We start from the raw sequence: 12,719 nt of genomic DNA, 5'->3' as shown, positions 1-12,719 counted from the left end.
GGAAGCAGGCTCCCTGCTGAGCAGAGAGCCCGATGTGGGGCTCGATCCCAGGACCCTGGGATCATGACCTGAGCTGAAGGCAGAGGCTTTAACCCACTGAGCCACCCAGGCGCCCCTCTCCTGGTTTTCAAAGCTGAATGTTATGGGGATTGGTCTTCCCTGTGTGGGCTCCCTGGTGTGAGGGTCTGTTTCTCTCCACTTTCTGTGCCCATGGTGCCCGTCCCTTCTCTGGACAGTCCTGCAGATCCATTTAGCTCCCAGTCCTTCGTACCGTAAGTGGCTTTTTCTCTACATTTGGTTGTGGAGTCTGTTCTGCCAGACTTTGGGTCATTTTCTGGTTTATTTATATTGAATTGGCTGTTACCTAGTTGTGTTCCTGGGATGAGGTGAGCTTATGGTCCTCTTACTTTGCCATCTTCCCCAGAATTCTCCTGATGCTATGATGTTGTTATTTTTGTGCATGTCTCTTAGTACACATGTGCAGGAGTTTCTCTAGGGCATATTCCCAGAAGTGGAATTACTGCATCATTGATATGTTTATGCCCAGCTCATTGAATTATGCCATATTTTTTTTTTCCAAAGTGGTATTCCAATTCATACTCTTATTTACTATGTATAAAATTTACCCTTAAATTTTCAGCAATCCCAGACTTTTTCTAAAAAGTTGCCAATCCAATGTGTATAAAACATTGCTACTTAAATGATTGGATCTAGAAACTGTTACCTTCCACAATTTAATCAAAGCACTGCTTGCTTTACTGAAGAAGTCTTGTGAAAAAATATTGTCAGCTGTAGTGAATAATATACTTAGTGATGTGGTTGATTTACATACTGGTGTAATTTTAATTTACAGGCCAACAGACTACTCTTTAAATAGCACTGTGGAATGATACTTTATTGTGGTTTAATATTTACCTGATTACTAATAAGATTGTGCATTTTCCCATACATTCATGTATCATTTGTATTTTCTTTTAAATTAGAAGCTTGTTCATCTCTTTTGTTTATTTTTTGGATTTATCTTTCATACTCTGGATAATCATCCTTTGTTATATAGGTTGCTATTCTGTTCTCCCAGTTTTTTGCTTGTCTTTCACTTTCTTTAATAGATGTTCTTCACACTAATAAGTTACTTTTTGGCTAGTGCTTTTGGGTTTTGTTTGTGAAATTGTTCCCTCCTAAACAGTCATTTTCTGTTCTGAAAGCCTTTAGTTTTGCCATTCAAATGTAAATTTTTAGTCCACCTAGATTTGAGTGTGTGGTGTGAGAGGGATCTAAACATGCTCTTTTCCCTATGGATAATCCCTTTCCTTAACACCACTTAATTGAATTATTTGCACAGTGATTTGTAATAACATTTGTCACATTTCAGATATCCACATGTGTATGGGTTTGTTGCTGGGCTGCTTCTGTTTTATTACTTTGTCTTTCCATACTTGTGCCAATAGTCAAGTGTCTTAATTACCATAGCTTCAAAACAAGTTGCTATCTGGTAAAGCAGTTCCCTCCACTTTGCTGTTCTTCAGGAGTACCTGAGGCCGCTCTTGAATAAAATGTAAATTATTAAAAAGGAATTCAGGTTACATATATGTATTCCATAATAGTAGAGCTAACATAACTCTCTTGAACCTGAACCTGGATTAAGGTAAAAATAAGTGAGAACACGGGTGCCTGATAGACTCATTTGGTAGAGCATGTGACTTTCGACCTTGGGGTTGTAAATTTAAGCCCCACTTTGGGTGTAGAGATTACTTAAAAATAAAATCTAAAAGAAAATAAATGAAGACAGGATTTTTCAGTTAGTTGTTTAATTGGCTTTAGTTTCAAGAATTGCACTTTCTACTCTTACACTTTTTTGTTTTTAAGATTTATTTATTTATTTGAGAGAGAGGGAACATAAGCGGGAGGGGCAGAGCATGAGGGAGAGTGTCCCTAGCCGACCCCACACTGAGCGCGGAGACGGATGCTGCACTTGATCCCCTGACCTGAGATCATGGTCTGAGCTGAAACCAAGAGTTGGATGCTTAACTGACGGGGCCACCCAGGCACCGCTGCTGTTATTCGTTTTAAAGAATGGTTGAGAGTGACTGTTTTTGTTTTGGAAAACATTCATTAAGGATGTAAAATTATGGATGTAATGGTTAATATTAATATTTTACTTTTTTTTTCTTTCAAGTCTTGATACATCATCAAAAGCATAGTCTTTTCAAGATGGCTTATCAGATAGCTCTTTATCCTTGTTCTGTATGTGTTCATGGGCCCACCAGACATTTTGCTGCTGCTACAAAGTAAGTATTTTTTTTTAATTAATTTTCTTTGCTTTCATTTAAAGTTTTGATGAAAAAACATTATGCTTTGTCTCTTAAAGATGTACATGGACATACAGTTGTACAAGTTTATTATCTCTGCTTTTTGGACACTTTGCAGTTGGTAAGGAAAATATGACTTACTATAGTAATACTTAACATTTATTGAACACTGACATTCAATGACTAGTTTAGTCTCTCCACGGATATTTTATGTGGAAGCTGTTGTTTTGATGTTCTTTATTTGAGCTGAAAAGCATGACATTGAAACATTAACTTGCCTAGGTACACAGGATAGTAAGTGTTGTAGCGAGGGCTTTGTGACATAATAAGAAGTATTTGTACTGGTCTCTGCTTCCAGTTCCTAATAGAGAGCTCCTAAAACTCCTATAATCTTCTGAGGATAGGGATGCTAGGAGCATCTGTTATTCTAATATTTGGTCTTTGACCCAGTTCCTGATACAGAGTTCCTAAAACGCTTGTAATTTTCTGGGTAACAGGACCATCTTTTGTTTTAATAAGAAACTCTTGGTGGGCTTCTAGAGGGAGGCTGGTCACCAGAAAGACCAAGCCATGATTAGGAGCTTTCAGCCCCACCCGTCATCCAGAGAAGAGAGAGGAGCTAGAGATTGAGTTCACAGTTGATCATGCCTTCATAACATTCCCTGTCCTGTGAGGTTCTAGAAATTTCTGGATTGGTGAACATATATGTGTGCCCAAAGTATGGTACACCCAGACCCAACGGGGACAGAAACTCTTGTACTCCAGACTCTTCTGGACCTTGCCCTATGTACCTATTCATCTGTATCCTTTATCGTATCTTTTATTATATAGTGAACTGGTAAATGTTAAGTAGGTGTTTCTCTGAGTTCTGAGTTATGCTGGCAAGTTACGAAGTCTGTGGAGGGGGTCACAGGACCCCTTGATTTGCAGCTACTGGGCCAGAAATACCAGAGGCCTTGAATTGCAGTTGGCATCCAAAGTGGGGGCAGTCTTAGGAACTCAGTCCTTGATTTGTGGGATCTGATGCTACATCCAGGTAGAGAGTATCAGAACTGTCTTCATTTGTTGGATACTCAGCTTAAATCAGGTAATTGGTTGGTATGAGAAAAAAACCCACACATTTACTGTCAGAACTGTTGTTTCTTATTTAACTCTCTATGCTGTTCTACATCTTGCTTCCTTGCTTTTTACTTAATATATCTTGGGAGATTGTTTCAGAGGGAGCTCTCTAGTTGTTTTTCTTTAATTGAGATATAATTGCTATATATTAGTGTCAGATGTACAATCTAAAAATTCAGTATTTTTATGTTTTGGGAAATGCTTACTATGGTAAGTCTGGTTAATATCTATCACTGTATAGAGCTACAGTTTGTTTTCTTGTGACGAGAACTTTTGAATACTTAACTTTTCAGTAATTTTCAGAGAGGCAATACAGTAATATTAATTGTAGTCACTATGCTGTACATCACGTCCCAGGGTTAGTTTCATAACTGGAATTTTGTGCTTTTGACCACTTTCACCCATTTCACCCATCCCCACCCCTGCCTCTGGTAACCACCAGTCTGTCCCTCTATCTGAATTCTCTCTCTTTCTTTCTTTTTTTTAAATATTTCATGTATTAGTGAGATTGTACGGCATTTGTTATTCTCTGACTTATTTCACTGAGCATAGTGCCTTTAAGGTCCATCCATGCTGTCTCAAATGGCAAGATTTTGTTCTTTTTTTTATGACTGAATACTGTTTCATTGTATAAATGTACCATATTTTCTTTATCCATTGATTTGTTGATGGACACTTAGGTTTTTTCCATGTTTCGGTATTGTAAATAATGCTCCAACGAGCACGCACATAATATGTCATTGTGCGGCTGCACCGTCACTCATTAAACCGCTTCCCTGTTTCCTCCCACGGCCCATGTTTATCTTTTCAGTCTTCTGCTATAACATATGAATGATCATCTACATAGATCTTGTCAAATATTAGAATGTATTTGCAGTATAAACTCTTAGAATTTTTGAATCAAAAGATGTGTGCATTTGTAGTTTTGATTGGTAATAGGTAATAGTAAATTACCTTTATAGAGACCTTGCCAAATTATGTCCTTATCAGTGAATTGTATTAGAATGTATACTTTTCCATATACAGTATAGTTAAAGTTTTTGAACTTTGCCAGTTTGATAGGTAATAAATGGTATCGTCAAGTTTTAGTTTATATTTTTTTGTTATTATTGAGGTTGTATATCTTTTCATGTGTTTAAGAGCCATGTAATTTTGTTAACTGCCAGTTTTTCTCTCTATATTATTTCAGCTTTAGTATATGTATTGCTGAAGTGAGCACTGTTTACTGTGAATTTTTGTTCATGTACTATTCCAGTTCTTTGTTGTTGATTAGTAAGAGTGCTTTATATATAGTAAATAAGCATATATCTGCATTATAACTTTATATTTTAACTGTTATGGTGGAGAAATGGGCCCATGGGATCACAGATGAAATGTAAATTAATTCTGTCTGAAAGAGGATATGATAAGAAGTATTTGAGCTGGGTCCTAAAAGATGGAATTTTTCAGGGGGATTGAGCGAAAAGTATTTGAGTAATACAGAAGCATGAGAGTGAATGATACGGACGAAATACAGTCCGCTGTGGCTTGAATCTAGAAGGAAGAGGGAGGTGCAGAAATGTAAATAGAAAGGAACCTTCCTTTGAGTGTTGTAGTATCTGGATTCTTTTTATTGATTGATTTATTTATTTTTTAAGATTATATTTGTTTATTTGTTAGAGATCACAAGTAGGCAGAGAGGCAGGCACAGAGAGAGGAGGAACCAGGCTCCCTGCTGAGCAGAGAGCCCGACGTGGGGCTTGATCCCAGGACCCTGAGATCGTGACCTGGAGAGGCTTAACCCACTGAGCCATCCAGGTGTCCCTGGATTTTTTTTGTTTTTTAGAAGTTGGAGGCGTATTGGTTGTACCAGTTTACATTCCCATTCCCATCCAACAATGAAACTTTGGATATCATCAGTCTTTATTTGTTTCTTCATCCTATTTCTAATTTATATCTTTTGCCTATTTTTCTGTTGGAATATTTATCTTTTTTCCTGACTTTGTTTTTTAAAGATTTTATTTATTCATTTGACAGACAGAGATCACAGGCAGGCAGAGAGGCAGGCAGAGAGAGAGGAGGAAGCAGGCTCCCTGCTGAGCAGAGAGCCCAGTGCGGGGCTCTATCCCGGGACCCTGGGATCATGACCTGAGCTGAAGGCAGAGGCTTTAACCCACTGAGCCACCCAGGCGCCCCTTTTTTCCTTATTTTTGTAAATATTTTTAGGGATATTCATTACTTTGAGAACATTTTATCTTTAAATGTTTCTTTTATTGAATAGAAATTTTTCACTTTATGTCTTACCCATGTTCTGTTCCAGTGCAACTTTAAAAGCAACTTCACTTATCTAAAAAGGATAGTATAAGAAATTTGCATACTTGGGGCACCTGGGTGGCTCAGTGGGTTAAGCCATTGCCTTCGGCTCAGGTCATGATCTCAGGGTCCTGGGATCAAGTCCCACATCGGGCTCTCTGCTCAGCAGGGAGCCTGCTTCCCTCTCTCTCTCTCTCTCTGCCTGCCTCTCTGCCTACTTGTGATCTCTCTCTGTCAAATAAATAAATAAAATCTTTAAAAAAAAAAAAAAAAAAAAGAAATTTGCATACTTAAAAAAACCTGAAAAGTCATTTTACAATTTTTTTTTCATGTCTGACAATGAGTGTTATTCAGTAGCTTGATGAGAATGATAGTATTCATAATTTTAGTTGTGGTTTCAAAGATTATTTATTTATTAGCAAGAGACAGTGTCCAAGCGTGCATGCATGCTGGGGGAAGGGACAGAGGGACAGGGGAGAGAGAATCCCAAGCAGACTCTGCTGAGTGTAGAGCCTAGATCAAGTAGGGACTTGATCTCGTGATTCAGAGATCACAACAGGACCTGAAACCAAGAGTCGGATGCTTAACCAACTGTGCCACCCAGGTGCCCCTGTAGTTTTAATTTTTTAATGTACTGACTTTATAATATACTAAAAAATACTTTTTATACGGCAATTTTTTTTTTTAATCAGGATCTGAGACAGGGTAGAGAGGCTTATTCTTTTTTTCTTTCTTTTTTTTTTTTTCTTTAAAGATTTCATTTGACACAGAGAGAGAGAGAGAGAGAGAGAGAGAGAGACAGTGAGAGCAGGAACTTAAGCAGGAGGAGTGGGAGAGGGAGAAGCAGGCTTCTTGCTGAGCAGAGAGCCCAATGTGGGGCCTGATCCCAGGACCCCGGGATCACAACCTGAGCCAAAGGCAGACGCTTACTGACTGAGCCACCCAGGTGCTCTGAGAAAGGCTTGTTCCTGCTTCTCTCTTCTCTCTGTCCATGTGTGTGCACATACTTATGGTTTGCCAGTGGCTGATACGGATTAAAAAAAAGTCCACGTTAGTCATTTCTGACTTTGGTTCTGTTTCTCTGTTAATAACAGGTTGACGTATCTCAGAATTTTGTATTGACTGCCAGACGTTTTGTGTAGAACAGTTGAGACCAAAGTACCTAGTATTTATGCCTGGGAATGCACATGCCTGTTGTCACAGTGTTGAATCAGTGCAGTCAGAAGTTGAACTGGGTTTTGTTGTTGCTGTGGTTACCACCAGCTTCAAATTTCTGCACTTTACCTTGTGCGTAGGATGGGGGCTGGGTTGGCTGGAAGGTTTTTTCTCAGCGTTCCCGTTTTATGTTGTTTTCTGCCTTGCCCATGCAGCTGTGCCTCGGGGCTGTGTGTGTGTGTGTCTATACTCTTTCTCCTTCCCTAGTGTGGATTGTTGTTGCTTATTAGTGCTTGCTAGTCTGGAGATGGGTGCAGGAGAGATTCTCTGTTTTCCAAACCAGCTTTATCTTAAGTGGGCCCAGTGTGGCTGGGCCTTTGGGATGGGGTTTTCTCAGTCTTTCTGGCCCTTCGCCCTGGGGTGTTTGTCTGCTGCTGGTCTGTGCCAGGCCCTTCCCCAGCTTTACTGTCCTGGTGGAGGACTGGTCTGTTTCCTGACCTGCCCTAAGAGTAGAAGTTTTGGTGTTTTTTCCTTCTTTCTTTTCCCTGTACCTGTGGGTGTTTACTTGTGCCCTACATGGTTTCAGGATTGCACGCCTTTTGGCAGCAGTGGCTGATCTCTGTGCCTGGACTCTTGAGGGAGGCTTTCCAGTCTCTTGGCTGCTCCAGTTTTTCCCAGGAGCATTGTGGGAGGTCTGTGGAAAGGGCCTGCAAACTGCGTGTGAACTCCTGTTGTGTGCCGATGTCCCAGGACTTTCTGGTAGCTCCAACATTCTTACCTCCTTCCTCTTACGCTCTGCTACAGGTGAGAGTGTGCTGAGTGTGCACGTGGAGTGGGAGGAGGGAGTGCGGGCTGATTCTTCTTGGATTTAATGCTACTTGGTTGCCCTGTGATCTCAGCTTTGTGATGCAGTCAAGAAAAGTTGTGATTTTACTGACTCTCTAGCTGTTAATACTCTTTCCAGTTTTTATTTTTTTTAAATTTTCATTTATTTGTATTATTGACTGGGTTTTACTCTTTTTGGCTTTCACATTGTAAGCATAAGCAGAACTTACGCATTTAGTTTCATGAATAAACCAGGGTCAGAGATATCAGTGACTTTATTTATAGGATTATACTGAGAAGTGAGATGTCCAGATGTTTGTATTCTATCAATGATTGCATGCCCTAGGAATTTTCTCTTTAGTTCTCTTTGGTTCAGTTTAGTTTGACAGAAGTTGTGAATCACCATGCCCCTTCCACTTCTATCCCCCAGTTCCTCAATGTAAAGGGTTTTTCAGCCTTGAAGGGACTTGGATCTCTGGGGTCACAAATCTTCAAAGGTTTTGAAGTGAACTGTATTATAGCACTGATTTGTTTGTTTGTTTGTTTTATTTGAGTATGACATGGAATTATTTTTCCTTTCATGCTTTTGGGGTTAAGGGATAGATGAGACAGGGGAACATCTGCGAACAAACAGGGAAGATTATTACCTGGATATAATCTCTTATCACTCATTTAATCTATGTGGTCTGGGCACCCAGGTAACTGCAGCTAAATTCTCTTTGATTCAGACTGCCAGGTATTTTCCCCTCACCTTGGCAAAAACCTTTTTAGTATGATTTATTTTTATTCCCCAAGAATCATACTATTTAAGCGCTCCTGATAAGGCCTTACATAATTGCATGAAAAACCGACATCTTCTGGGTATGATTCTAATGAATAAAGATAGACATTTTTTGGGGGGCGCCTGGGTGGCTCAGTGGGTTAAGCCTCTGCCTTCGGCTCAGGTCATGATCCCAGGGTCGTGGGATCGAGCCCCACATCTGGCTCTCTGCTCTGCGGGGAGCCTGCTTCCTCCTGTCTCTCTGCCTATTTGTGATCTCTGTCAAATAAATAAATAAAATACTATTTAAAAAAAGAAAAGATAGACATTTTTTGAGAGTCATGGAAAACTGCTAGTGGGTCTATATAATTAATTATTGACAGATTTTGTTCAATTGTGTGGTTTTTTAAAAAATATTTATTTATTTACCTGACAGAGATCACAAGTAGGTAGAGAGGCAGGCAGAGAGAGCGGGGGAAGCAGGCTCCCCGCTGAGCAGGGAGCCCCATGCGGGGCTCGATCCCAGGACCCCGAGATCATGACCTGAGCTAAAGGCAGAGGCTTAACCCACTGAGCCACCCACGTGCTCCAGAAAGTGTTTTAAGAATCCTATTTGATCTCTGTTATAATGATATTATGCTTTTTTCCCCTTTAACTAAAACAGTGTTTTTTTGTAACTTAAAAATATTTTTACTAAATCACTTCAGATACTTGACAAAACAAGGACCAAAGTATAAATAAATAAATTGCTGTATACTCAACTCACTCTATGTATTACACTTCTGTTGGGTGTTTCATATACGAATTAATTTAAAAAACATATTTTAGTTCCTGGGAATTTGATATTAATTGCAATTTAAATGAACAGGTTTGGCCAAGATTAAAAATTTCGTGGTAAAATCAGCATTTATGGAAAGTAAGTCTGTAGGTTATAGCTAGGACACTTACTTGTTTTGTTTATGTTACATGGAAGTATTTTACCAAGACATGCCCTTTAGACTCCTTCTTTTATTGGCCTCCCTATTCTTTCACTAAATATAAAATAACACTGTGATTTCTCCAGTCTGAAAGATGCAGAGTTTTGTGGAGTACTTCCAAAGTAGTTATTGAGGCATGTTGCATCCATCCACTTGGACACCTGCTTAGACTTGTCATCAGTCCAGAAGGACACCTGCGCCCCATTAAAAATGAGCATTGTCATTATGTGCTGTTCTGTTGAACTGCTTATTAGCTGGAAGGATGCTGGTAGTTGTGGGAATAAGGATTCAGTGAGGACTGAAAAGTAAGAATGGAATTATACATTGGGTTGGATTTAGAGTTTCTTTTTTAAAAATTTATTTTACTGTCATCTATTTTTTTTTTTAAAGATTTTTAAAATTTATTTATTTGACAGAGATCACAAGTAGGCAGAGAGGCAGGCAGAGGGGTGGGGAAGGCGGGCTCCCTGCCGAGTGGAGAGCCCAATAGGGGGCTGGATCCCAGGACCCTGACTGAGATCATGACCTGAGCCGAAGGCAGAGACTTAATCCACTGAGCCGCCTAGGTGCCCCACTGTCATCTATTTCTTTCATATAAATTTTATAGGACCTGTATTAGTTTTCTGTTAACGTATTACCACAAACTTTGTGCTTTAAAACATCAAACATTTTTTATCCTGTAGTTCTGTAGGTCAAATCTCTCATGGATCTCACTGGGGTAAAATCAAGGTGTCAGCAGGGCTTCCTTCCTCTCTAGAAGCTCCAGGGGAAAATCTGTTTCTTCTCCATTCCTACTTTTGAGAGGCTACCCACCTTCCTGGGCTTGTGGCCCCCTTCCTCCATCTTCAAAGCTAGGAATGGCAGATTCCGTTTCACACTCAAATTTCTTCTGTCTTTTCCCATCTCTTTCAGATGGAGGTGGGAAGTAGTCTGCTTTCAAGGACTTGTGTGATTAGATGGGCCGCCTGGATTCTGCATCTCAAAGTCTTTGGCCCTAAGCACATCTGCAAAGCCTTTTTGCCAAGTAGATATAACATCCTTGGAAAGCCATTATTTTATGTACAGCAGGATTCAAACCTTTTTCTAGAAATACTACTTAACTGATTTAAAACTCTCTGGATAAAAGATTATAGGTGTGATTTGAAATAGTGTTGAGAAAATATATCATCTCTAGCTCTTTTTTTTTTCCGGTCTTCTTAGGTTGAAATTCTTATCTGCTCTTTTATCTTACCTGTTGAATGGATTTCCTAGATATTTAGTAAACACCTTGTTAGCCTTTGATATATATGGACCACTCAAGAACTCTTATCAAGAACTCTTATCGTTGCCAGCATCTGTGGGTCTGCTGATCTAAGCTCGGTTAGGGTGGGTGTCTAGTAGGACTTGTGCTGGGCTTGCTGCACATCTCTGAGTCTGGAATCACTTGTGAATTGTCCTGTCTAGCCTGGGGCTCTGTGGGGGCAACTCTGTTTCAGTATCTCTTTTTCTCCTGCCTAGGGGTGGCACAAGCATGTTCTTTTGGAAATGGCAGAAATACAAGCATGCAAGTGGAAGCATGAAGCTTCTTATCTGCCTAAGCTTAGGGCAGGGGAACTGTCACTTTTGCTTTATTATATTGGCCAAACTAGTCACATGGCCAGTGTGCTAAAAATACGCTCTACCCCTTTAAATGGGAGGAGCTGCAAAGTCACTCAGCAGAGGCCTTGAATGAAGAGAGGGGGTAAAGATTGGCCCCACACTCCTATGCCCCTCACTGAACTCATCTCTGAACACCTCCCTCACAAGAAACCCGTTTTTGCTTCTTTATTTTTGGTCTCAATGATACTACGCTATATCTGGTCACCCAAGCCAGAAACACAGGATGTGTAGTATAAAAATAGTCTTTTTTCATCTTCATTTTTCTGCACTATTTATGAATATCTAATGCCTCATCTTCTCCAGCCTGTTACCATCACTGTTCTGGAGAATGTCCTGTCTCCTGGAGAAGAAAGGGCGGGGTTGGTCTTCACTCGTCTCCAGTCCAGCTTCCCTCTCCTCTGTCCCTTAACTGTGGCTGGAATACTCTCCGGGAAATACAGGTGTCACCCCTGTTTCGTGGCTTCTCACTGCCTCTAGGGGAAGGTCTTTTATGATGTAGGTTCTCCAGCCCCATCTTCTGATGTTTCTTGCCCTCTGTTTTGCCCTGTAGTTCAGGAGTCAGCAAAGTACGTCCAGTGGGCCAGAAAATCTGTTCTACCATTTATTTTTGTATAGTTCATGAACATGGTTCTTATATTTTTAAGTGATTGGACAAAAAGAGAAAAAACAATATTTTGTGACATGAAAATTATGAAACTTAAGCCATTTGTTCATAAATACAGTTTTTCATGATGAAAAAACTATTGTAAATAAAGTTTTATTGGAACATGGCTACACTCATTCATTTTCTAATGTCTGGCTGCTTTCACATTACAGTGGCATAATTGAAATACTAAGAGACTATAAAATATTTGCTGACTGGTCCCTTAGAGAAAAGTTTGCTCCTGTCAGCTCTCATCAGTTAGCGTTTATAATAGCTCTCCTTATCTACTTATATTCTGTTTCATGACTCAGTACTTTTTTTTTTTTTAAGATTATTATTTATTTATTTGACAGAGATCACAAGTAGGCAGAGAGGCAGGCAGAGAGAGAGGGGGAAGCAGGCTCCCTGCTGAGCAGAGAGCCCGATGTGGGACTCTATCCCAGAACGTTGGGATCATGACCTGAGCCGAAGGCAGAGCCTTAACCCACTGAGCCACCCAGGCGCCCCATGACTCAGTACTTTTATTATGTTGTTTCTTTGCCTGGCTAGCTCTCCTTTTTAAGATAATAGCTTTGTTGAGATACACTATACATACCATACAACTCACCCATTTAAAGTGTACAATTCAGTGGTTTTTAGTATATTCACACTTTTGCCACCATCACGGTGTCATTTTTAGAATATTTTTGTTAACTTCCCCTAAAACCTCATGCCCATTGGTAGTTATACCCCGTTTTTCTACCTTCCTCTTCCAGCCTTAGACAATCACTAAATCTACTTTCAGTTTCTGCGGGTTTGCCCATTCTTGATGTCTCATACAAATGGAAGCATACAATATGTGGTCTTTTGTGACTGGCTTCTTTCACTGGCATAATGTTTTCAAGCTTTATACTTATTGTAGCTTATATCAGTGCTTCATTCCTTTTCACTGCTGATTAGGATTTAAGGTGTGGATATATCACATTTTTGTATCTGTTCATCTGGGTTATTGGACATTTGGT

The 12,719-nt window shown here is 39.8% G+C and overlaps 1 protein-coding gene across 5 annotated transcripts in view; it reads left to right on the top strand.

Annotated features, from left to right (window-relative positions):
* Positions 1–12,719, top strand: part of MRPL1 (mitochondrial ribosomal protein L1) — a 120,769-nt gene that overhangs the window by 23,109 nt on the left and 84,941 nt on the right. For all 5 annotated transcript variants that reach the window (XR_009349877.1, XM_059157025.1, XM_059157108.1 and 2 more), the window contains exon 2: positions 2,177–2,288. Coding sequence is in view for 4 of the 5 variants with exons in the window: in XM_059157025.1 (XP_059013008.1) it covers positions 2,177–2,288 (112 nt within the window). In the remaining variant the exon portion in view is untranslated. The remainder of the gene's footprint in view (positions 1–2,176; positions 2,289–12,719) is intronic.

The sequence above is a fragment of the Mustela lutreola genome, chromosome 1, assembly GCF_030435805.1.
Source record: "Mustela lutreola isolate mMusLut2 chromosome 1, mMusLut2.pri, whole genome shotgun sequence".
NCBI classification, from domain to species: Eukaryota; Metazoa; Chordata; class Mammalia; order Carnivora; family Mustelidae; genus Mustela; species Mustela lutreola.
Note: the sequence above shows the minus strand (reverse complement) of the source record. Positions and strands in the feature narration are given on the sequence as shown.